This window comes from Brassica napus, chromosome A9 (assembly GCF_020379485.1).
Source record: "Brassica napus cultivar Da-Ae chromosome A9, Da-Ae, whole genome shotgun sequence".
NCBI lineage: Eukaryota > Viridiplantae > Streptophyta > Magnoliopsida > Brassicales > Brassicaceae > Brassica > Brassica napus.
The window spans coordinates 25,257,095-25,282,436 of NC_063442.1; the positions used below are offsets into that span (position 1 = coordinate 25,257,095).

At 32.7% G+C, this 25,342-nt stretch overlaps 1 protein-coding gene and 2 long non-coding RNA genes across 3 annotated transcripts; 2 read left to right on the top strand and 1 right to left on the bottom strand.

Moving 5' to 3' along the window:
- The first annotated feature begins 3,143 nt into the window (after positions 1-3,143).
- Positions 3,144-4,385, top strand: LOC106436238 (glycine cleavage system H protein 3, mitochondrial-like). Its single transcript, XM_013877198.3, has 4 exons — positions 3,144-3,549; positions 3,653-3,741; positions 3,834-4,004; positions 4,093-4,385. Exons 1-4 carry the CDS (start codon positions 3,438-3,440, stop codon positions 4,219-4,221), a joined length of 501 nt encoding a protein of 166 aa, XP_013732652.1. The 5' UTR covers positions 3,144-3,437; the 3' UTR covers positions 4,222-4,385.
- A 25-nt stretch (positions 4,386-4,410) lies between these two features.
- Positions 4,411-5,375, bottom strand: LOC106436239. Its single transcript, XR_007315999.1, has 2 exons — positions 5,352-5,375; positions 4,411-4,803 (listed from the first exon to the last, which is right to left on the bottom strand). It is a non-coding gene; the product is annotated as an uncharacterized LOC106436239 (long non-coding RNA).
- An 18,086-nt stretch (positions 5,376-23,461) lies between these two features.
- Positions 23,462-24,721, top strand: LOC125577587. The gene is made up of 2 exons (XR_007316000.1): positions 23,462-23,973; positions 24,489-24,721. It is a non-coding gene; the product is annotated as an uncharacterized LOC125577587 (long non-coding RNA).
- Positions 24,722-25,342: the final 621 nt, after the last annotated feature.

A 25,342-nucleotide genomic window follows, 5' to 3' on the forward strand; every position in this document is an offset into this window, starting at 1 on the left:
TCTTTTTCGTCTTTTGTTATCGAGCTGCGACTCATATAGGTTTGAGCTTTTAGGCTGCTAGAACTAAGTAACTCGCTGACAGCCTTTGCGGCCAAAGCTTTTATGATCCCTTTTTATGATCGCAACGCTCTTACGCGGACTCGAAATAAGATCTACTGTTTTCTCTAAACTCGTTTGTTATCTTTTCATGATTTCCGCATATATTCGATCACTTGTCGTTGGCTCTCGCAGAGATCCGGGACCTCTGAGAAATTAGGGTTTTCCTAGTTTCCTTATTTAAACGGAAATCGACAGTGCGAATTTCGGTTCCCACATACTCCATAAACAATTTTAAAAGTAAATATTCAGTAGATCTACCTGACCACACTCAGAAGGTATCATGCACTCGATTCTTGTGTGGGGACCGATATTTATTAAGTAGGAAGCCGTGTTAATTGCTTTAGTCCAAAACCGCTTCTCTAAACCAACACTCGAGAGCATGCACATTACTCTCTCTAGCATTATCTTGGTTATCTGTTTTGTAACACCATCCCGCTGTGGTGTTCCTTTATATGTAAGATGCTTGGCAGTTGTTGCATTCTTACAAGACTATTTGAACTCTTCCGAGCAGAACTCTAAACCAATACACAACGAAGCAGATCTTGCTTATACAAATAGTGCATCCCATGATCACCCATATGTTTAAGCCTCATATGTCATAGCTTAGTCATATCTTCCTCTGGGATCTCTGGCGATGCGACATTTGCTGAACCGGTCACCGTTTTACCGTTCATGAAACCATTCAGAATCACATCTGAACCCCTATAGACATTCAAAACTCCATTGCCACCCGAATATTTGAACCCTCTACTGTCCAGAAGACTCACGGATATCAAATTCTTCGTAATTGATGGAACATGCCTAACTTTTCTCAATGTTCAGAATTTACCATCATGTGTCATGAGCTTGATTGAGCCGATCCCATCAATCTTGCAGACAAATTGTTTGCCATCTTAATCTTGATGTCAAGTACCTATGTTTACTCAGAAACCACTCTTTCCTCGGTGTCATATGGTAGGATGCTCTCGTATCAAAATTTCACACATCAAAAGAGTGTGTGTGTCCGTGCACAACAAGAGCAATGTCGTTGTCATACTTGGTTTCATCCTCGGCTACTGCAACAGATCCAAACTGCTGCTCCTTCATCTTGGGATAATCTAACTTCCAATGTCCCTTCTCTTTGCAGTAGTTGCAAATATCAGATGGTTTAGGACCCCTTGGAAACGACTTCTTATCTTTTGAAGTACTTATGTTCCCATGTCCCTTCACACCACTGACAAACAATTTCGATGCTTGATTGTCTGTCCCTGAGTTTGATGTCTTATGGCGCAATTTTTGACTATGAAGCGCCGACCTAACTTCTTCCAGTTTCACTGTATCTTTTCCAACAATGAATGATTGCACAAAGTTCTCGAAGGAGTTCGGCAGAGATACCAACATGATTAGTGCCGCGTCTTCATCTTCCACCTTAACATCAATGTTACTCAGCTTCAGTAATATCGAATGTAACTTGCCAAGATGGTCGCGAAGCTCAATACCTTCTTGCATACGCATGGCATAGAGGCGTTGCTTCAGAAGTACCTTATTCGTTAGAAACTTTTTCATGTACAAATCCTTCAACTTCTACCACAAATTAGCAGCCGTTTTCTCATCCGACACTTCGATGATAATCTCGTTTGCCAGACACAACAAAATTGTTGAAAATGCCTTCTCTTCCAGAGCCTCCAAATCAGCTGTTTTAGATTTCTTCTCTGACATGGTTCCCAGATGCCTTATTGATTCATCAACGCCTGAATTTATATATGCCAAAGACTGAAACTATTTCTGCCACCAAACTTGTCAATCTTCGCGATTATTCCAAACATCTTTTCACCAGATCACCAACCCCTAACCTGGCTCTGATACCAATTTGTTGTGACGGATGTGAGAAGGAACAGATGCGGAAAACTAATGAATAAAAGTGATGTAACTACGACATATATACTTAATGTGGTTCACCCCTAAGGCTACGTCCACGGGCAAAGAGAGATCTTATTATTGTAGGCGATATTGAGCTTATAAAGTGCAAGTTTAGGATTACTTTGAATACAAGATATATATATAGTAGAATCATGTATCTAAAACCCTAGACTTTATGGACTCATGGGCCTAAACCCACGATCAAATGTAACATCCATAATAACTTGATGCAACCGAGTCGATATGATGTATGTGATGTAACATCTAGATTCAAGGCATATCAACAAAGAGGTTAAGCCCATTCTTTGAAGTACCACATAAGAAAGTCTTGAGTCTGCCATTCAAGCAGACTTTGTTCTTCCGTATTGAGTCCACCACTTTCCACGGCATATGATTCATATTTCCCTTTACATCGTATGTCTCAAAGTAGACCGGAGTGTGCATTGCATCCATCACCTGCCCAACCGCGTAGTCACATCGATGTGGATAGCCGTCACGAGTTTAGGCTTGAAAATTGTACATCAGATTCTAAATTCGAAACGTGGCAGTGATTCTACTGAGACCCTTCACGAGAGAGGTCGATCGGTAAGACATTTTCTTCCTACAACTGCAGCTATGGGTAAGACAAAGATGATCAATGACATGATTTTTGAAAAGTGAAAAGCAATTACTAGTTTACAAAACATCATGGAACACATGTCAAAAAGTTGACTAATGCAAGAGTAATTAACATCATGAAAAACATGTCCAACTTTATTCCAATCAGATTAATTTATAAACAAAAATATTCTGCTCTGATAACACATAATAGAAACCACTAGCATATAACTGAGTTTGAACTGAAAACATGTAGATCCAATGGAACATAACTTCTTAGTAACCAAAAGAAGATGGATCAAAATTCAAAACCTAAACAAGTAATAAGTACACTAATGAAACTTATACAGTACCTGATACAAGAAAATACAAATCTGAGTCTTGGTTTATTTTCTTTTCCTTCTGCTACAAGTAATTGAGCAAAAAGTAGAAGGATTTTTTTCCAAATCTAAAACACAGAGTTGGTATACGGAGAGGCTTGAGGTCTAATCTAGTTTTTATCTGTTTCAACTTTCAATCCAAACATATAATGTCATGTATTAATTTTCTAAAAACGCCAACAAGATCCAATATTGATACAATAAACCCAATTAGTTGTTCCTTTTTAAACATTTCCCCTCCAAAAGGACTATAGTCGAAACCTTCTGAATTGTGGGGAAGGTTTGGGTCACATTATTTCCTGACGATGACATTAAGATGAGGCCTTTGTTTTCTGCCATACATCTAAAGATAGAAAGCACTAAAGTTAACAAAGTCCACTAAGAGCTCTCTTTACCATCTTCCCACTTCCCTTTGAGAAAGAAAACAGAACAAAGCAAAAGAAAGAAAGCAAACAGAAACAAATGGCACTGAGAATGTGGGCTTCCTCTACAGCAAACGCTCTCAAGCTCTCTTCTTCTGCATCCAGATCTCATCTCCTTCCAGCTTTCTCCATCTCCAGATGCTTCTCCTCAGGTAAGAAAAACAACAACATCGTCATCCTTGTACACAACTTGTGTGTTGCATTGCTCTTGTTTTAGGACTCTTTAATTATCTTAAAAGTGTTTTGGGTTTGAAGTGTTGGAAGGACTTAAGTATGCAAATTCACATGAGTGGGTGAAACATGAAGGCTCAGTGGCTACTATTGGCATCAGTGACCATGCCCAGGTAACAAAAACCAGAGCTCATCAGAGAACTTGTTTAGATCAGATTACTCTCTGAAAAGTAGAGGTTATATAAAAATGCTTGATGATGTGCAGGATCATTTAGGAGAAGTTGTGTTTGTGGAGCTGCCTGAAGAAAAAAGTTCAGTGACCAAAGAAAAAAACTTTGGAGCAGTGGAGAGTGTGAAGGCAACAAGTGAGATTATATCTCCAATCTCTGGTGAAGTCATCGAGGTTAACACAAAGCTCGCTGATTCACCTGGCTTGGTAAGTTTTTCTTTTCATCTGAACAGTTAAACCAAGTGTGTGGTGTGGTGCGTATCAAAACTTATTTGTTGGTTTTTCATTTGAGTAGATTAACTCAAGCCCTTACGAAGATGGTTGGATGATAAAGGTGAAACCAAGCAACCCCGCAGAGCTGGAATCCTTGATGGGTCCAAAGGAATACACCAAGTTCTGCGAAGAGGAAGACGCTGCTCACTAGGGTTTCTTCGTCTTTCCCAGTATGTCCTAAACAAAAAGCAAAACAAGAGAGGACCCATGCTAAATGTTTCAATCTTTTCACTACTTCTCAATGTTTCCTACCTCTGTATCAAATTTGTATCTCTGTAATACTGTTTTGGTTAAAAATCATTCGATGGGTCTCAAGAGAGCTTTAACTAAGAATAACACAGAGAAGAAAAAGTTTCGTCAATTTTCAATCATATATAGTTGAAGAGGGTCTAACTTTCAAACAAAACCAAAGTCGTCTGCATGAGAAAGGAAAAGACTTTGATCTGTACAGTTACTCCTATCAGACAGCTGCAGCTGGTGAGGGTGAAGGTGACTCGTCGTAGGAGATAGAAATCAGCTCTGATCTGAGCTTTTCCGCATCTTCAGAGTTTCTTTTAGTGACGACTCCGTTTGTTGTAGTAGTGACGACAGGTTTCACATCTGAGGACGTTATAGACTCTTGCTCCTCTTCAGGTGAAGTGTAGGAGATGGCAATGAGAGACTCACGTGCTTCTTCTTGAGAGATATCGTTACTCGGTTGTTCCATCAAACAATCAATGCCTTCACACGCTTTCTGCATATTTTTTTTTAGCATAGAAACCAAACACATACTTATCAATGTAACAGAAACACAATATACATTACACGACAATTCAAAACCCAAAGCTAACTTGAAAGAAAGTCTTGACCAATAGAAATGAAGAAATTACATAGAAGCTTAAGACAGAACATATGTTAACGAATCAATCACTAACAAACCAAGCGTATAACTTAAACCTTCAAACACAGCCCTAAAACTCCGTTGACCGAGTCAAACTTTAACCACCAAATATAAAGTCAACGCAATTTATTTAATTTTTTTCGTAATTTCTTTTCCATGCGATGTTATCGGAGGGAATCAGTAAATCAAAAACATATTAAAACAAAAAGAATTATCCAAATTCTATCTTTCCCTCCGAACAAATCTCTCCTTGTTCTGGCAGGGAAAAATAGTATTGAACAATAATCCGATACAATTGATTATAAACACAAGTGCGAAAGGAAGAAAAAACAGAAAAAGGAGATCGATGAAACTGAGGAATGACGAAAGGGACGGAGAAGCTGAGGAAGAGAGAAACGTACCTCTTTGTTTCGTACTACGGCAATTCTAAGAAAAAAAAAAAATTAGATAACTGGTTTTTATTGGCCATTTTTTAACATTCCACGTTTTTTTGACCAAATTATATTCTTTGCCAGCTAATTCCCACGTCGATAAACTTTATTCAATTACCAAGTGGGTTTTCTTATTCTAGATTTTAGCATTCAATCTTCTTATCAATAGACTTTTCTGGATAACTGAGTTTGATTTTAGCCTACTATTCTTTTGACATGCTATACTTTCCACATTATTACCCCCAATTTGTTACCATCAAAAACTGATTTCTTTTTTAAAGTTATTATAATTCATAATAAATTTATAGATTTTTTAGTATTCAGTGTAATCAAGTCTAGATTTTGATATGTAGAAAAAAGTTTGGATAAGTGAGAAATCAACAATGGTTATAAATGGAAAAAAAATAATTATAGCAATCAGATAAGATTGAAAAATATAGGATACGTAAAATAATATGATAAGGCTGGGAAAAATATGTAAATCCGAAGAACGTATCTAATCCGATTCGGAAAAAATAGTATTGAACTGTACCAAAATTGGTTAAATATTCAAACGGTTTCAAAATTTTGGTATCTAGAAAATCGAAAACGAACCTGATTCTAACTAAAATATTTCGGATACCTGTTTGTATCTGAAATAGATTTATAAACCTAAGTATATTGATTATTTTAAAATTTAGGATATATAAAAATATTCAAAATATATAAGATATTTTGACATTGTCCAAATACTTGAAAGTATATACATATAGTTAAAAATGAATGTACAAAATAGCTTAAAAAATACTCAAAACACCACAAATAGTTGAAATATAGATTGATTATCTATCCAAATATTCAATCCAAACAAATTTATATCTTAAGGTAAGTAATTTGGCATACATTATTCAAATTTATATAGGTAAGGATTTTTTTTTTTGAGAAATTTTAAATTTAAAGCATATGATGAATTGTAAACTTTTAAAATTAATTTAAACCAATTTTTTGAATCTGAACTGAACTTAAAAGATCTGAAACGAACTGAAACCAAAATTTATAAAAAAAAAAAAGCGAATGAAGCTGAAATATTTATTCCAAAATTTTTAAACCTTAATAAACCAAAATTTATTAAAAAAGCGAATGAAACTGAAATCTTTACTCCAAAATTTTTAACTTGAATAAATCTGAATGGCTACCCAACACCTTAAGAAGATAAATTTTTTTTTTCTATTTATGTTTTTATTTTTGGGCTTTTTGCAGAATTGACCTATAACTTAAAGTCAAACACAAAATTAACCTCCTTTTTTTTTGAAAATTGGTTTTGCCCTATTCACCCCACAAGTTCATATAATTCACGAAAATACCATCAATTTTTTTTCTTTCGAAAATGACATTTTTATTCTCTTACCCTCATCATCTTCTAGTAATTACAAGATTGTCATTGTCATCAATACCCTAACCACCAAGAACAACCAATTTGAAGCTCTTAATGCTCCCAAAATCGAGTTACCCTTCTTCTTTTTCCATTCTTATGAACTAAACACAACATATCTCTCAATTTCTCTCCACACTGAGCTAAAAAAACCTAAGATTTTGATTTTACATTTTTTATGGTTCATAAAGTCATAGAAGCTAACGATTATGGGTGGGTCACTTTCGTTTGAGATTCGGTGTGCTTGGAGAAGCTTTATGTGTGCTAAGGAAGTTATCTCACTAATTTAAGGTATGAAATCAAATTTTTTTCCAGATCTGTTCGTCAGACGACTTACATGGAAAGTCGTCTGGCAGTAGACGACTTACCTCAAAGTCGTCTGGTCAACGCATAGATTATTTTTGCAATTGACTTTGAAATCTGTTTTCTGAGACGACTGAAAGTTAAGTCGTCTGATTTTGTTTGGTTACAAAAAAATCTCCAAAGAACCTAGACGACTTACATTTCAGTGGTCATAGGTTAGTTTTGCATTTGACTGGATTATTTCGGAAGTTTGATTTTTCCTGGACGACTTACATTTCATTCGTCTGGTGAAAATTAAAATATCAATATTTTATTAACACTATACGACTTACAATTAAGTCGTTATAGGTTAGTTTTGCAATTGAAAAAAAACTTCAATATTTAATTATACCCAGACGACTTATAATTCAGTCATCCGTCCGACGACTTACATGTAAGTCGTCCATGATTTTATTCCGAGATTCTGGTCAAACCTCGTAAATCATGAACGACTGAATTGTAAGTCGTCTATATATAATTAAATATTGAAGTTTTTTTTTTCAATTGCAAAACTAACCTATGACGACTTAATTGTAAGTCGTCTAGTTTTAAAAAAAATATTGATATTTTAATTTTCACGAGACTACTGAAATGTGTCGTCCAGGAAAGTCAAACTTCTAAAATAATCCAGTCAAATGCAAAGCTTACCTATGACGACTGAAATGTAAGTCGTCTAGCTTTTTTGGAGTTTTTTTTAACCAAACAAAAGTAGACGACTTATTTTTCAGTCGTCTCAAATAACATATTTCAAAGTCAATTGTAAAAATAACCTCTGCGTTGACCAGACGACTTATATTTTAATCATCTGGAATACTTAGATTGAAGTTGTCCGCGTCGACCTAAATGGACGACTTCCCTGGATGTCTACTAGATGACCTCCGTGGATGTCGTCTGCGTCAATGTTTAATAAACTTGTATTTTCTCTAAAACTATAAAGAATTTTTTAACATTTTCTTGTTAATTCATGTTTATTAATGAATATCTGGGCTACTGAATGAAATTTATAACTTAATTGGTGATATTTATGAGGTTACCAACATTTACGTTAATTAAAGTTTCTAACTGATCCGAGAAGACTTCTATGTAAGTCTTCTCCGCTAGTTTTTAAGTCTTCTACGTTAGTTTTTGAATAACTTGTATTTTTAAGAGTGATAAGTAACTTCAAGATATGTAAAACTCATATTTACAAAATATGTTCTCTCCCTTTGTTTTACTAAATTTGACTAAGTTTTTCAACGCAAACTTATAAAAAATATGATATGCTTTGACTAGTTACTATTGTTTGTTTCCATCTTTTAAGTATTATTGTTATAGACAATAATGATGATTATTGTTATGAGTTGGAAAAAGGGTTAAAATGCTTCTTAAAATGTTGTATCAATATGAAGCTACCAACATTCCTGTTTATTAAGATGAGAAAAAGGCCATTGGAGTTTATTATTGCATATGAGAGATCCAAAGATAAGAAAAAGGCTACTGAAGTCTATTATTTCATTGATTTGTAAATTATTACTGATTTTACAAAAAATTCACAACTAAAAGAGTAGACATGCAATTCACAAAACAGATCACAAACAAAACTATTATAGATCATTCCTCTATAAAGACAAGCTTGGACTCCACTTGATAGGGAAGAAGACTTTGTCAGAAGACCTCCAAGAAGTCCAAACGACTTTTAGGAAGTCCAGACGACTTTGTCAGAAGACTTTTAGGAAGTCTAGACGACTTTCAGACGACTTTACAGGAAGTCCAGACGACTTTGTTAGACGACTTTTAGGAAGACTTTGTCAGAAGACTTCCAAGAAGTCCAGACGACTTCCAGACGACTTTGAGACGAATAACAGGTAAGTCGTCCCAGAAGTCTTCCAAATCTGAAAAACCTGCATATCAAATCCAGATCTGAAAAACCTGCATATCTAAAAACGTTCAAATGACTTAAAAACAGAAAAAATAAGTGGAAGATTAGATAAATCTACCTTTATAGAACACACAAAAATACATATCTAAAAATAATAGATCTACCTTTAAATTAGTGGAAGATGAGTACCATCTGATTAATAACTTGCAAAAAAGATAGATTAGTAAGAAAAACATGAGACAAAACTGAAAAATTCATATAAAGTTTGGTGTTTTCAAGTCAAAGAAATTAGAGTGGGTTTGGAGATTTTTAGTTTGAGAAAAAAGTAAGAACTTTATACAACAAGAAGTTACCAAATGAAGAAAAATAAGACATAAAAACTTACCAAAACGCTCAGATCTATTATGAAAGGGAGACTTCGTCAGACGAGTTCGAGGAAGTCCAGAAGTTACCAAATGAAGAAAAAATAAGACATAAAAACTTACCAAAACGCTCAGGTCTATTATGAAAGGGAGACTTCGTCAGACGACTTCAAATCCAGATCTGAAAAACCTGCACATCCAAAAACGTTCAAATGACTTAAAAATAGAGAAAATGAGTGGAAAATTAGATAAATCTACCTTTATAGAACACACAAAAATACATATCTAAAATTAATAGATCTACTTTTAAATTAGGGGAAGATGAGTACCATCTGATTAAAAACCTGCAAAAGAGATAGATTAGTAAGAAATACATGACACAAAACTGAAAAATTCATATAAAGCTTGGTGTTTTCAAGTCAAAGAGATTAGAGAGAGGTTGAAGAGTTTTAGAATGATGAAAATTACATTTTTGTTGCAGCCATTTGAGAGGAGAAGAGATAATGTGTAAATTTTTCTTTATATAGGGAGACAAAAAATCCAATTAGGTGAAATATTTTTGATTCAGACGACTTCCTAGACGACTTACTTGTAAGTCGTCTAGAAGAATTTAATATTTTTAGCGGGAAATTAAAATATTTTTAGCGGAAAACTAAAATAGAAGACTTTCCAGACGACTTACAAGTAAGTTGTATGGTATAAATTATTTAAGCGGGAAAATAATTTTTTTTTAATTTTAGGCGGGAATATTTGGACGCCTTACATGTAAGTCGTCTGTTTTAATTTCTTCACCAGACGACTGAAATGTAAGTCGTCTAGACCCTAAACATAACTCCTAAACTTAATTAACTAACTAAACACTTCATAAAATCAAATTAAACTTCAAAAGTGTTTATTATACACAAAAATAAACACGTATAGGTAAAAAGTTAATTTTTCAAAAAAGCATTCAAGCTTTCCAAAATCTAACCTTAAGAATACATACAATACTACAACATATGTTGCCAAACCCTAGACCAAAGAATACCATGATTCACTACCTACACTCATCTATGTTGAAAACAATTCAATATTGTTATATTTTAATTTATATCACTTTAAACCGTTTATAATGACATGATTTTAATTTTTCGCTTATCAAAATATTTTTTAAAAAATTTATAAATTATTTTTAAGATCAGCTACACCAGAAGACTAACTTTGAAGTTGTCCAGACGACTTTCAACATCTCAGATGACTCAGACGACTTACTAGGGCTATATTCGCAAAAATAGCTTCTGTTTTTTTGTTTGGTCACAAGGGATTGAGCTGTAATTTCACAAGGCTTTTAGGTTAGTTTTACATTTGATTCAAGTTTGGGTATAAGTTTGGAGTTAAAATCAAGTTGTGGGTTAGTTTTGGCAAATTTCCCTCATTTTTTTTGTCAGTTTGCATTTATGTTTTCACTAGGTGAAGATAGCATTAATTTTAATAAAACTAAAAATATACGTTTCTATAAAAGAATAGTCAATTTAGATCTATAAGGGAATTACGAATAGAAGTCAATTAAATGCACGTAGGATCGAATCAACACTGAACCCTGTCATTCAATATCGTGTTCCAGCTTTTCCTTTGTAATGATGTGCGCTTGACAACTTGTGATATGTATCTAACTTCATGAGAAGCAACGACGATGGTGCTATAGCAAATGAAAAATAGATTAAATAATCAAAATTAGGTGCACGGGGTGGACATGAATTCGATTAGTATAAAATTATATATACATTTTTATATAGTACATAGTTGTCACCTATATTTTTTGTATATCTAATTGTCACTTATATAAATTATAATATATTTAAAGATATATCATCAATAGTTTATTATATATGGATGCTGTTAATCATGCATGTACTTATTAAAACTTAATTTATAAATTGATATTTGTAATGCTTATCTGAAAAATGTAAACTGTAAAGTTTATAGTTTAGAACCAGTGATTTGTCGGCGCTACGCGCTAGGTTTATGTCTTTTATTTTTAATAAGTTTGAAATTATTTTTTTGATCTAGTTGATAGTGGTAAGTAAAAAGTGTTTATTGGATGATCATTTTTTTGTTTGTGAATCACTGCGATAATGGTTGTTAACACAAATTTTTGTGGGAGAGAAAAAAAATTAAAGGAAATCACTATTTATGAATTGCAAAGAAAAGATGCAGAACAAAAGAGAGAAGGCAAACGATCGCAGTTAAGTTTGGGGACACAAACGTTTGTCAATTTCATTTAGTTATTGATATATGTGTTTCTCTTGTTTCACTCGAATAGCCAAACTCTGAAGAAATTTAATTAGTATTACTAATAATTCGTGATGTTTAATACAATAAACGTGAACCAACTAAAACGAACCGAACCAAAATAAAGAAAAAATAAAGAAAATGGTTTGGATCTGTCAATATCATATAAATCAAATGTTTTTTTTCTAAATCGCAGTACACAGATAGAATTCGGTTATAAACCAATCAATCCGAATAAACCAATAAATGATTACTTTAAGGATAGTAATTTAGATATCTGATCAATTATATAATATAAATAATATATATAAATTATTTTAAAAAATACCGAATTAGCCGTTGATTTTAGTGAAAATGTTTTTCGAAAGTTTTTTTATTTTTACCAAACTAAATAAACTAAATGTTTTTCGAAGGTTAAGTTTTTTTTTTCATTTTCACCAAACTAAATAAACTATGTTTCGATGACATATCTATTTTTTGTTAAATTTTGTTAATTTAAAATATTTTGATATCACTAACTTTTATCATGTTTATTATATGATAATTATTACAATTATTAATCTTTTTACTAATTTTTTATATTTATATAAAACAGAAATAAATTTCTATTTAAAATTAGGTTACTGAAAATAAATTTGTGTGTTTAATATTATCCATTTTCTAATCATATAAAATATTATAAATTTAAATAATATTTATGATTTGGTGGTATAAAATCAAATAGATCGAAGACTGACAATATATAAATTAAACCAAACTAATGTAAATATGGTTTTAATATGATGGTTAATTTTTATAAACCAAAATACTTAAATCCTTAAAAACGAACCAAAACTAAATTTAAATTCAAACTGAACACCTAATATCTCTTTTGGAGTTTTTGTAATTTACTATTTTTTTCTCTTCAAACGATAATCGTTCAAGTGTTTTTTGTAATAGAGTTGACAAAATAACACTTCATATCGTGGGCTTTTGGCTGGTGACAATAGATTTGGCCCCTGATTTTAATACAGATTATTACAGAACCAAATCATTAGCAAAAAGAAAACAGAAGAGAAATATGCTTAATACTTGAAGAAAATCAAGACCACCAGAGATTCGTGAATTGGAACCCAGCAAGGCAGTATCTCCAACAGGGCTTCCTCCTATTTCTGCATGTTAAAGTATGAAAAACTACAAATATATAATGAAATATGTTTCAAGTATGTGTTGGATACTGATACACCTTGAGACTTTTCATATCGATATCAACTAATGCAACAAAAACACACACAAGCTTCAGTCGCATCATATGACAGATGGGATCTTAAGCCTCGGTCCAATGTGTTTCTTCGAGCAATACTAATAGTTAAATTTAGTTTACAAAAGAAAAAAAAATACTAATAGTTAAAGCCGCTTTTATCATATTCAAGAATACGGAAACTCAGTTGTAACACTCTGAAAACCATCATGTGTGATCATTTATATAGCATATTAGCATGAAGTAGAAAATATTCAGAGTTTGATGCTTCTTCTATAGAACAACAAAGTAGAGAGAGCATCTTAACAAATGCAGTATTACATCAAATCTTTAGTAAAGAGCGGTAGATTCTTTCACGGTTGGTTACAATCTAAATCATCATGCAACTAATCAGATACTCATAACATCATTTACCAAGCAAGCGTTATTCTAAAATAGTGGCAAGACAATCATGGTTAAAATTAGACAAGAATATGAAATAACAATCAAATAATCATGCGACAGGTTTTTGGTAGATGGTTCTTCCTCATCCTTCTTGTGATAATGATATTGGATAGTGATTTCTTCTGTGTTATAAACTGGTATATTTATCACAGCCGGTGCCGACGGAGAGTATAGTTTTAAACGTATTTTTGTTTTGTTTTGTGTAGTTTCAAACCAAATATGTAAGAGCACTCTAATGGAAATCTTTCCGTTGGGGTTCTTAATATATATATATATATATATATATATGTAAAAGTAATTGCTGGATCCACAATTTTTGTGGAACCCCATAAATAAGAATTCTTAAAAGCTTATTTTAAAAATACTTAAAAACTCTTATTCATGGGATTCCACAATAATTATGGACTCCATAATTATTTACGTATATATAATATATATATATATAAATAATATATATATTAAGAATCTAATGGGGGAGAAGCCCCATTGGAGATAGTTAACATATTTAAAATTTCGTTGTTAACTAACATAACGTGTTAACTATCAACACAGTGGTCCTTAACATTGAAATATTATTTTATTGATTATACAAGTTGCAAACATGAATGTCAAACCTAATGATGGCTGAAGAAGACAATGTAAATAAAACTTCAGAAAATGCAGAGAACTCTTCATATGGGTAACTTAAGCAGCTAAGCGTTGCGTGGTTTCTTGAGTGCCCTCTCTGCTGCTGCAACATGTCGTTCCGTTGCTGAGCTATCGCCAACGGTGACTTGTGCAGTTGTTGTGGTTTCAGGTTGTGGAGCCGTTTGGTTCATTGGAACTGCAACATAGGTAATGCTAGTGTGTGTTGTAGCTAGCTTCACCATCAGAGCAGGGACTAAAAAGTAAGCATCTAGATGAAAGTATGCAGACCCGTGGTATGTATCTCAGTAATATTACTTAGAGTTTGATAAATCTAAAAAATTAATTTCTTTGTCAACCTTGACTTTGTCTATACGTGAAAATCTTGGCATTGACATAGTTTTTTTTTTTTTTTTTATCTATATCTATTCTTACTTCTCTATTTTTATATTCATATTATTGTTATGTTATTCTTATCTTTGATATTTTTAATCACTGTTTTTATCTATTTTTTCTTATTATCATAATTTTCTTGTTAATAATTTTGACATTTTCTGTTTGTTAATGTTACTATCTTATAATAATTTCTTTTGTTTCAAAAACTCTATATCTTTCTTTGTCTCTCTAACCTTTTTTCTCTCTCTAATCTGAGGACAAGCTTGATATTAATACATGGCATCCTTGCCTTAAATCAAATAATTTCTTATACAATTTGCTTTGGAAAACTACCAGCTATTAACCAATCATTGATAATATAATTTTTTTTAACATAGTTACATGATATATCATGGATTTTACCAGTTTTTAGCCACAATATATAAGTATTTTAGAATCTATATATTATGTTTTGAAGTTTTTTTAGAGTATTTACAAGTTTAGATATATTTTGGAAAAATGTAGTGATTATGAAGCATTTTGAAGATAAAGACAGAAGGAACTCGTAGCTATTCTTGGGACCAGCCAGAGACAACATTAAGAGTCAACTGTTGATCGACAAATATCACTTGTCGTCGATCGACAACGAAGCGCGAAAGCGGGCCGCGCGCTTGTTCATGATCTAGTTGAATCCCATGTTCCACATATTTACAAAATTACCCTGGCCGATTTTAACCTAAAATTTATGTGTTCTGCAATTGTGTTGGGCAACACACGCTTTTTTTGTTTTCATTCATTCACAACATAAGGTTTTTAAGATTTTTAGTAGTTTGGAGAAAAGATCCAAGACTCCTTCAAAGCTTTGTATTGAAACTCTATTTTTTCTACTTTATTATATTTATGCAGTTTATTCAGATATTTGCTATGTTCTACTTTGCTATGTCTGAGTAATTCACTTGTTAGATTTAGGGTTTTATTAGGGTTATGAAGGATTAGCCAAAACTATAGAATTGCTAAGATGATAATTAAAAAACCTTCAAAAAATTGCTATTAATGCATGTGTTCTAGAGTAGCTAACTAGGACCTTGATGTTAGGATTGTGGACAACTAAACGGTAGGTTATGCATCATAATAGATTCTCTTGAGCTAGGATTGGTAGAAACAAGCGACAGTGAACAAATCGATCAGCTCGTTAAAGCTTTTCTAAGGTAGCATCGATCGACGCTAACTCAGCAGCATCGATCGACGCTCAATCCGTATCAACACGCGACGACTGAGATATTGGACTTAGCCAACATATTTGATTCACAGTGAAATATGGACATCTTATGCATTAGACATCGAGTTCTAGGATTGTCATCTGCATACCTTAGGCATCCTATATCTCTATAATCCTGATTATCTGAACCCTAGATCTAGCTGTTTTCTTTTATTGTTTACAAAGAAAACAACCAATCAATCTGCTAGTTCTGAGTTATTTACTGCTTTATAATTTACTGGCTAGCTTAGTCATTGACTGCTTTAGATCTATTGTGTGTTCTCACTCCTTGTGGATTCGATCCCTAAGTACTACAACTGAACCTCTTATTTGAGATAGTAAAGTCACTCCTTAGGGTAATTTGAGTGATATCATTACACATAGATAAGATAACTTCGTGCCGGACAAGAAAACGGAAACTCTGTATAACATAATATAGCTGTGTGCTGGACTGCAATCTGAAAATGGAACCAAGCTCAACATATCAACAGCCAAACTCTGATGAACTAGGAAAATGTTATGGAGTGAGAGAGTGATGACATATAACATGTGAAACCCGCCAATGCTAGGCATTGTTAGGGGTGATTAGTGTTTTTCTCAACCTCGTACCCAACGGGTTCAAGGAAACCCCTTATTCGCTGGATCGGGAAGACTCAGAGGAACGAGGTCATGACTTATGGCTGAGCACGACGGTGTAACAGTAGAAAGTGGCCCAATTGTACTGGGGCTGCTGACACCTGGCAGTGACCCGAAGGTACGGTGGGCCGCAGTCGGTTGAAAATTTCTTCTTCTTGTCTTTGTGATAAGAAGATAGGATATTAATGAAGGAGAGGAGGAACACGAAGTCACCAGTGTTGTGTTGTGTTGAGTTATAGTGTTGTGTTGAGTAAACGGTGTGGAACCCTAGAGTGAGTGTAGCAGCGATATACGATCTTACGAGTTTGAATTGAGTCGTAGTTTATTAGTATCTTGTTATTGTGAATTGTGATTGGATATTGGTTGTTGACTTGTTTTCATGCAGGTTCCCGTTATTTGAAGTTAGATCATGGAAGGAAGCCGGACCTAACTTAGTAACAGTTTGATTAGATAATAATTAAGTTATTGATTTTTGATTGATTGTTTAGCTTTAGCTTTGATTGCATGCTAGGGTTAGATTGATTGTTATTTTGGGTTATCTGGGTTAGTCACTAGGTTGCGGGTAGAGGCAGCCAGCTCATTGAGTGACATTAGTTTACTTACCCAACTCTGTTGTCCTTTGTAGGTAGCTTTAGTTATGGTCGATTAGATTGCTTGGAGCTGGACGTCAGGACCACCGTAGTATATTTTAGTGTCTTTTGTAAACGGTATTGTGATTTGTATTTAGTTGACTAAATTTGGCATTAGGCCATGCCTAGTCTTGTATTATTTTAATTTATGGATATTTCTTGAATTAATAAAGTAATTTTTTTTCATGCGCATCATGAGTAGCCTGATAATTGAATAGTCCGGTCTAACACAATATTAGGTTTTGGTACGGGTTAAAAAACCTTAGGTCTTGATCTGACGGGAATGCTAATTCTTGGCACGGGTTGCAAACCCTTAGGCTTTGATTTAGGGGACGTGTTAGTGGATGAACTGGTCTAGGTTATGGAGTAAGTTCTGTGACTCCAACCAGATAATTCCTAACCTGTCATGTAATACTTCTCTTACCATGTAATATGCTGAACGATCAGTCATGTTCTTGTTTGATTGTTGGCTGGCCAATCTGTTCATTTCATCTCCAACCCTTGGTGTTGATCGGTCTGTCGGTCATGTTCTTTTTAGATTGTTGGCCGGTGGGTTGGCCGATGGGTTGGCCGATGGGTGGGAGCTAGAGGAAATAATTCTTATGGAACAGCCTCATGGATTTATCAGAAAAAGAGATGAGAATAAGGTGTGTATGTTGAAGAAGTCCCAGTACGGATTGAATAAGTCTCCAAGGCACTGGAATTTGAAATTTGATGAATTTATACAGAAGCTAGAGTTTAAAAGAAGCAAGTTTGATTCATGTGTCTTGATTGCAAGCTCATAACCTGAAAACAGAAAAGAGTAAGAGCAAGTTACAGTAGAGAGAGAGAGAGAGAGAGAGAGAGAGAGAGAGAGAGAGAGAGAGAGAGAGAGAGAGAGAGAGAGAGAGAGAGAGAGAGAGAGAGAGAGAGAGAGAGAGAGAGAGAGAGAGAGAGAGAGAGAGAGAGAGAGAGAGAGAGAGAGAGAGAGAGAGGTAGAGAGAGAGAGAGAGTCTTATCTCGTAGAGAAAAGCGACGAAGACGCGGAGGAGATCCCGTAGCTTCTTCTATAGATAATCCAATTACCGGTGGTGTATTTCGGAGGTAATCTCGAGTGTATGAGATTTTACCAAGACTGTATCGATTAAATGAGATAGTACATGCTTAAGAGTTTCAATCTCTCCCAGATTAGTAGGAAACAAAGTTAAGGTAACCAATCTCATTGTTCTTTACGTTTATGCTCTTAATCAATCCATAATCATTGAAACAAATCGAGTAACAAGAGATAGGATCATAATCGTATCATAGATCAAAGGTAATCAATTGTCAAAAATCATAAAGAGTTCATGGTGGAGGAAACCATTCTAAAAGCCACAACTCAGGTTTTCTTTCCCTAGAATTGGAATATTCCACTCCATGTGTTAGGTTGAATTCGGTCATAGCTGGAAGTTTATAATAAATATATATTAAATTATAAACAATCTAAACATTACTAGAAACATCTATGGTTTTAGTTACATGTTTTGAAGTGGAGCTACAAATATTAAGATTGAAGGAATCTGACACAAAACGCCTACCCCTGCCATGAACTCTTTTCCAATGGAAGACATTGCATGAGCACATAGCCGGTCCTAGGTTTTATAAGGCTACAAGTCCAAAATAGAAAAAGACTGAAAAATGAATTTTTTTTTTTTGCACCTTATAAGATTTAAACTCGGACATCTCAGCTAATTCTGGTGCATCACTAACCACTAAACCATTGATAGTTTTTGGGAAATTTTGGCTGGTTTAATACTTAATAAATGGCGGCCGGAAGCATGGGCTTCATTCGCTTGGGCCTAAGGCCGGCTCTGCATGAACATATGATTTGTCCGATGCTGGAAGACATTTGCATTGGTTTTCCAAAACTCAGATGCAAATGTGATCCAGAAACAAAAACACATGCACGAACACACAAACACATGATTTTTTTTTTGACAGCAAAAAACATCTACAGACTCAACTTGACCCTGTAAACCAAATCGGTAACTCCACATCCATATGAACGACAAAAGATGGTTGTTTCCTAGCACTGCGTTCTAAGCTATCCGCCCGTAGGTTCTCCATCCGTGGTACATGAACGATGTTTGAATTGAAGAAACTTCTTTTTAAGAGCTTAATGTCTTCCAGATAGCTTTCAAATGCTGGCCATTCTTCTGGTTCCGAAACCATCTTCACCAATTGAGAACAATCCGTTGCAAACGTCACCTGAAACTGTCTTAAATTCTTCACACAAACACATGATTTTAAATAAAATTCAAAAGTCAAAATAAATAATTGTAATAATCCGAATGAATGATAATTCCTTTAATATTATTTGAGAAGTATTACAACCTTTGAGATGTGTCATGTGTCATCACTATAGTGATTAAAGTCTTAAGTGATTAAAGTCTTAACTACAGAATTAAGTTGGTGCATCTAAATATATACTACATTTTTTTGATAAACAAACCATAAATTAATTATTAATACAAAAAGATATTCTCCTTCATACTTTAAATAAAAATCTACGGAATTAACTAATATGATTAAAATATATATGACAACTATAATTTTAAATAATAAATATTTGATAACAATTTGTATATTCTCCATCATTTAGTTTTCAATTTTCTATTATTAAAAGAAATAAAACAATCATATTAACTATATAATAGAAATTTAGTTTTTTTTTCGTATATGTTATATTGAACTTTTTTCTATATGTTATATTTTGAAATTTTTAAAAGAATATATATTACGAAAAAATTTAAAAGTCCCACATTGGAAATTTTGTGATCAGTAGTTTATATTTTTTTCGTAACAAAATACAAATGATCATAAAACCATAAGAGTTGAAATTTTCATTTAATAGATATTCATATTATATATATATATATATATTAATATCATTAAAACTAAATTATATACCATAAAAAAACACAAAAATATTTTAATTTTGAAATCTACAGTGAAAAAACATTCAGAACTTAATATTTTAATTTTGAAATTTGCATAGAATTTTTAAAAATAGTTATAAATTACTAAAACTATTAAAAATCCCACACTGAAATATATATATTTGTATCAGTGGTTTAAAGTTATTGTTATAAAAATATATAAATGATCATTAACCATGTGAATAGGAAACATTATTTAATAGATAGTCATATTAAAAATATACTATATATTTATGTTATTATTATTAATATTTAATTATATACCATATAAAATAGATAAAAGTGATTATTTAGATTTATTTACCATAAAATTGTAAATAAAAATGCGTAATTATTTTGATTTATGCGTTTACACCAATTTAATTATATATAAAATAATTACTAATTACTAAGTACGTAAAATATTGTGTATACAAAATACTCATTATACGCAAGGAGCGGATCTTGATCAAGTTGTTATTAGAAAGACATTGGGGAGAAAATAAATGATGATAAAATCTTAAGCTTTTGACTATTCTTCAAGAAATCTGTGAAAATTTTGATCACTAGTAAAAACATCAAAAAAACATACCATATAATATTTCACCACAAACTATCACAAAATCTTTTGAAAAATTATCAATATACAATAAAACTCTCATATATATAAGCCAATATATAAATAAAAGACAGCCACTACATCGGAATGAAGAATTAATTTGAGACAGAAGAACTTTTTAGTCCCTCTTAATGAGAATTCAGGCTCAAAACATGGAACGCACCCAAATTCATGTATCTTCGATAATAACGAGTATACCAGGTAGATGGTGTTTTACAGACGGATCTTGGAAAAATGAGGATAGCTTTTCAGGGCAAGGATGGTATAGTACCTTGGAAGGTTACGATGGACTAATGGGAGCAAGGAACACGAGAGCGAGTCAGTCGCTACTACACTCAGAGATAGAGGCCCTTATATGGGCAATGGAATGTATGAGAAATCTTAGACAAGTATGTGTTACTTTTGCAACGGATAGTGCTCAATTGGTGAAAATGGTGTCAGAACCAGAAGAGTGGCCAGTCTTTGCAAGCTATTTGAAAGACATAAAAGTTTTAAAGAGGAGTTTTAACAGCTCAGAGATCATTCATATACCACGGACACAAAACTCAAAGACGGACAGTCTCACACGCAGTTCAAGAAAGCAACCGTCGTTTGTCGTCCATATGGATGCAGAGCTACCGGGGTGATTCGCAGAGTCTACATGAGTCTGCTTTGTTTGCTGATAAAAAAAAAAAAAAAGAGAATTCAGGCAGTTGATGTGGAAATTATCGGAGGATGCTTTCTTCTCTGCCTCTTTGACATGGAACCAAATTCGAACAAAGCGTGAATATATTTTGAAATGGCATGAAATTGTTTGGTTCACATAGAAACCTCCTAGACATTCTATTATTTTATCGGGAAAATGGCCAAGTTATACTTAAAGTATCGCTATATGCTCAATTTGTATTAAGTATAGTACCGTGTAAATTCATATATAAACTACGAAAAATTTCAAATAGCATACATCATGTTTAGTTTTGGCCTAAAGCAAACTTCAGTTGCCATATCAACTACTACATTATCTAATTTTGTTGTGAAAAGGATGACACGTTATCTAATTTTGATAATATGGATACGATGTATATAACAACATTGATTTTCTTTAGAAAAAATAAACAAGATTTTTTTTTTATAAAAATAGAAAATGTAAACAAAAATATTCATTTTCGTATTGTTTAAAAAATTACTTTTAATAAAACTAAAAAAAAAATATTTAAGGGGAATGCCATGATCGGTATTCAGAAAATTCAGATTTATCTATTGTGAACAATCAACCAGATATTATTGACTTGCTAACAAGCCATATGCTTACAAAACATTTGTCTGGTGGATGGTTACTGGACTTCTATGTCACAATTTAGCGGATGTTGATGGATTTGGAAAGACATCAGAAAAAAACACAACTAATGGATACAAAAACTCAAAACAGAAGAGAGTCCTCATTGCACATTGAGCTCGAACCCGTTTGGTTGGGCACTGAAAAAATGTTTTCTCATTTTACATTTCAAAACTTTTGAACGGACAATAAAAACTTAATAGCTATGATTCGGGGACTAAAAGTATGGTCAACCTTCTCGACCGAGCTAAAGGAAGTAGAGGCACTGTTAGGATGATTCAATGATTTTAAGCTTTCCTATATCCCGAGAAGACGAATTGTTATTGTTGACTTTTTATTTAGGACTACTAAAGATTTTCATATGGATTTTTTCTTTACTGGTTGTTATTTTTTGGTGTAACTTTCCAGACTACTTCTTGTTTGAGTAATAAAATGAATTTTGATGTCCAAAAAAAATCTTTACCAAAAAAAGTAATTTAGATGATTTGGTTAAACATTTTACCCCAAAAGATGATGTGATAGTATCCATGTTCGAAAACACGTCCGTCTAGCCGAGAACTCGCCCGATTAAAGGATCATCGGAAGGTCACCGTGGTGTAGAGGTGAAATCAGTTGGTTTAGGCGGTGAAACTAAAACTCACGCAAAGATCGAAATTTTGGGTGCTAAATCATAGATTAGGTATAGATCTATCATATTTATAGAAAATCCACAAGAATAGCTTGCAAAAGCTTTGAAATCGTGCAAAAAATGAAATAGGACAATTAAGCTCTATAAATAGCAGAAAAAGTTGAAAATAAGGATAAAATTGTCATTCATACTCATTAAATTTTTTTTTTTTTTAAACGAGTGTAAATGAACCTACTTTGCCTCAAACCGCGAGCTTTAATACAATAAGTATAATAAAAACCACTAGACCACCTGATCTCGTTGGTAATACCTCATATATTTAAGATATATACGTATTATATAATTAAAATATATAAAACCTAGGTTCTGCGTATATCCTGTTTAATTTTCGATTTTTTTATAACTCGCTAGGTGTAGGATCGCTACCCGACTAACGCCTAGCGTAGTTCCGATCAGGGGATAGTATTAGTATGTTTGTTAGAGTTTGAATATTCTAAAAGTTGTAGAACCACGACTTCAACGTTCTCATTATGTTTTCTAGTTGGCCACTCTAGTTGTATAAAAATGATGAAATACTCATTTTTCACGTGTTTAGAAGTTAATATAGAAATTATATATATATATATATGTGTGAAAATGTAAAGAAATAAATGAACTGCAACTTAGAACATGCCGTAAGTTTAGAATATAGTTCTTCTAACTTCTAAGCCACAGTATTTTAATTAAATATTTACATGTTTCGAAACCTAAAAGCAAATCAATCTTAGAAGCTTTTGATTATTTAATAAGAGATACGGAAACCTAAACGTTAGTGCTGAAACGATACATAAAACGATCCTAAGATCGGACATATACAATACCGAAATAGGAAAAATAATTATATCAGAACACTATGAAGTGGTTTTGGCGTTGCCTAACTAAGAGATTAAGAACTTAAGAGTTATCTCAGAAATAAAGGTCAAATAAGTAATATATATATATATATATATATATATATATTGACCAGATATAGGTTATACATTTTAAGGACCTAAATAATATTGTTGCTAGCAATAAAACAAAATATAATATCACTTAGAATTGTGTTAGTGCTTGTTTGTAAAAAAAAAAAAGTGGTACAGAGCTCTACAAACACATTCGCTAAAGAAAAGAAAAAGAGAAATTGCATCCTATAGCATACAAAAAAATTATAATTCATTATCTAACCAATTAACCTAGTTTACATAGATATATCATGTATTTTATATAATAATACACTAATACCCTTGTAAGTCACCGATGAAACCTGCTACCAAACTAATTTTAAAAATAAATAATATGTGAATGTAGAAGGTAATATGTGGCTCTTTATTATTCACACACTATTCTAAAGCTATTTTTATTTGATAATTTTTGGGAAAGTGAATATTTTTCATCTCAGATTTGCAAGATCCCTCAACGCCACCGTATACACTCTACATACCCGGTGAAGTACAATGGAGGAGAAAACCACTTTCGAAAGCTACGGCATTAAGGAAAGGGGAAGCTTCTCAGATTTTAAAATATACAGTCCCAAGGAAGATGGAACAAGAGAGGCGGCGAGGTGGATTAACGCTTGCAGATTCAAGTTCCCAAAACCGTATTGCAGTAGAGAATTTCAATCATGTAAGGTGCGGTTGTTCTGTTATTGTTTCTTAATCTGAAGTAATTCTTTGTTGGAGTCAGTATGTGGAAACGATGTGACCCGAAAGTTTGAAGCTTTGTGTTTAGACTCCACTCCATTGTACATTCTATTCCATTTTCAAAGTATTTGTTACCTGAATACAAATAGAATAGTTTTGAAAAATCTGAATCTGAAGTATTTTTTTGTTTCCTTCATTTTATGATATTTTCAAGTCATATATGGTACGAGAGTAACATGGAATAAATGTGAACAGTCTGCTTGTTCGTATTGTTGTTGCTTTGTGTATGATCCAGTAAGCTGAATAGAATACCAACCAACAAAATTAAATAGAATAGTTTGTTGGTTTCCATTCTCATTTTTGTTCACATTATTGTCGTTTGTCTATACATACCGTTACATCTTTTATGCTTTCCATTCTACATTTTTGTTATACTATACATTTTATTTCACATTTACTTTGTTATATGGATCCTAACAATTGCTTTGTGTTGCTCAGGTTACAAATGGATGATTTAGACTGTCCAGTAGATTGTTCGAAACTGGATTCGAACCATTTCGTGAATATATTCTCATTTATATGTAATGGTGCAATGTATATATAAATGGAATAGACCATGTGTACGTAAAATAGAAAGATTATACATGTGAAATGGAATGTATGATATTTGCTATTTGTTTTATTCTATTCTATTTGCAGAACATACAATAAAAATATGCTTTTACAGTGCATTCGCATAAGTTATGTTTTGTTGTTGTATTATTGATATGAATCCTAGTGTATGCGTATTGATCAAAAATTAAGTATTTAAAACTCAATTTTATCACTTCTTTAACCACATCAACATAAGTCTAAACTTCACACAAATTTCGTTAACCACATCCAAATTTCATAGTTTCACCAATATGTAGTATGATATTTATTTTGTTATATTCTATTTGGATTGAAGATTTATATTTGGGTTTAGAGTTTATATTTAAGTTCAGAGTTTAATGATAAAGTTTTAGAGTTTAGTATGCATGGGTTGGAAGTGGAGATAAGACATGATTAGGATTTAGGATTTAGTATTTTGGGATTAGAATAAGATTTCATATTTAAGAGTTACGGGTAAGATTTGTATCCTATACTATTTCTCCGATATGGAATACAACTTTTACTGAAAATCTATTTCTTTCCATTCCTTTTACAGCATTTATTTATTTTTGTATTTAGTTTCTTCGTTATCTGGTTGTTATGAAAATAGACTTACATTGTATTGTAAATAGAATATACCACTCTTAGAAAGTATTCTATTTTTATCCATTTGTTTTACATATCAATTAAATTTGGGGTAACTATGCATGTGACGTAAG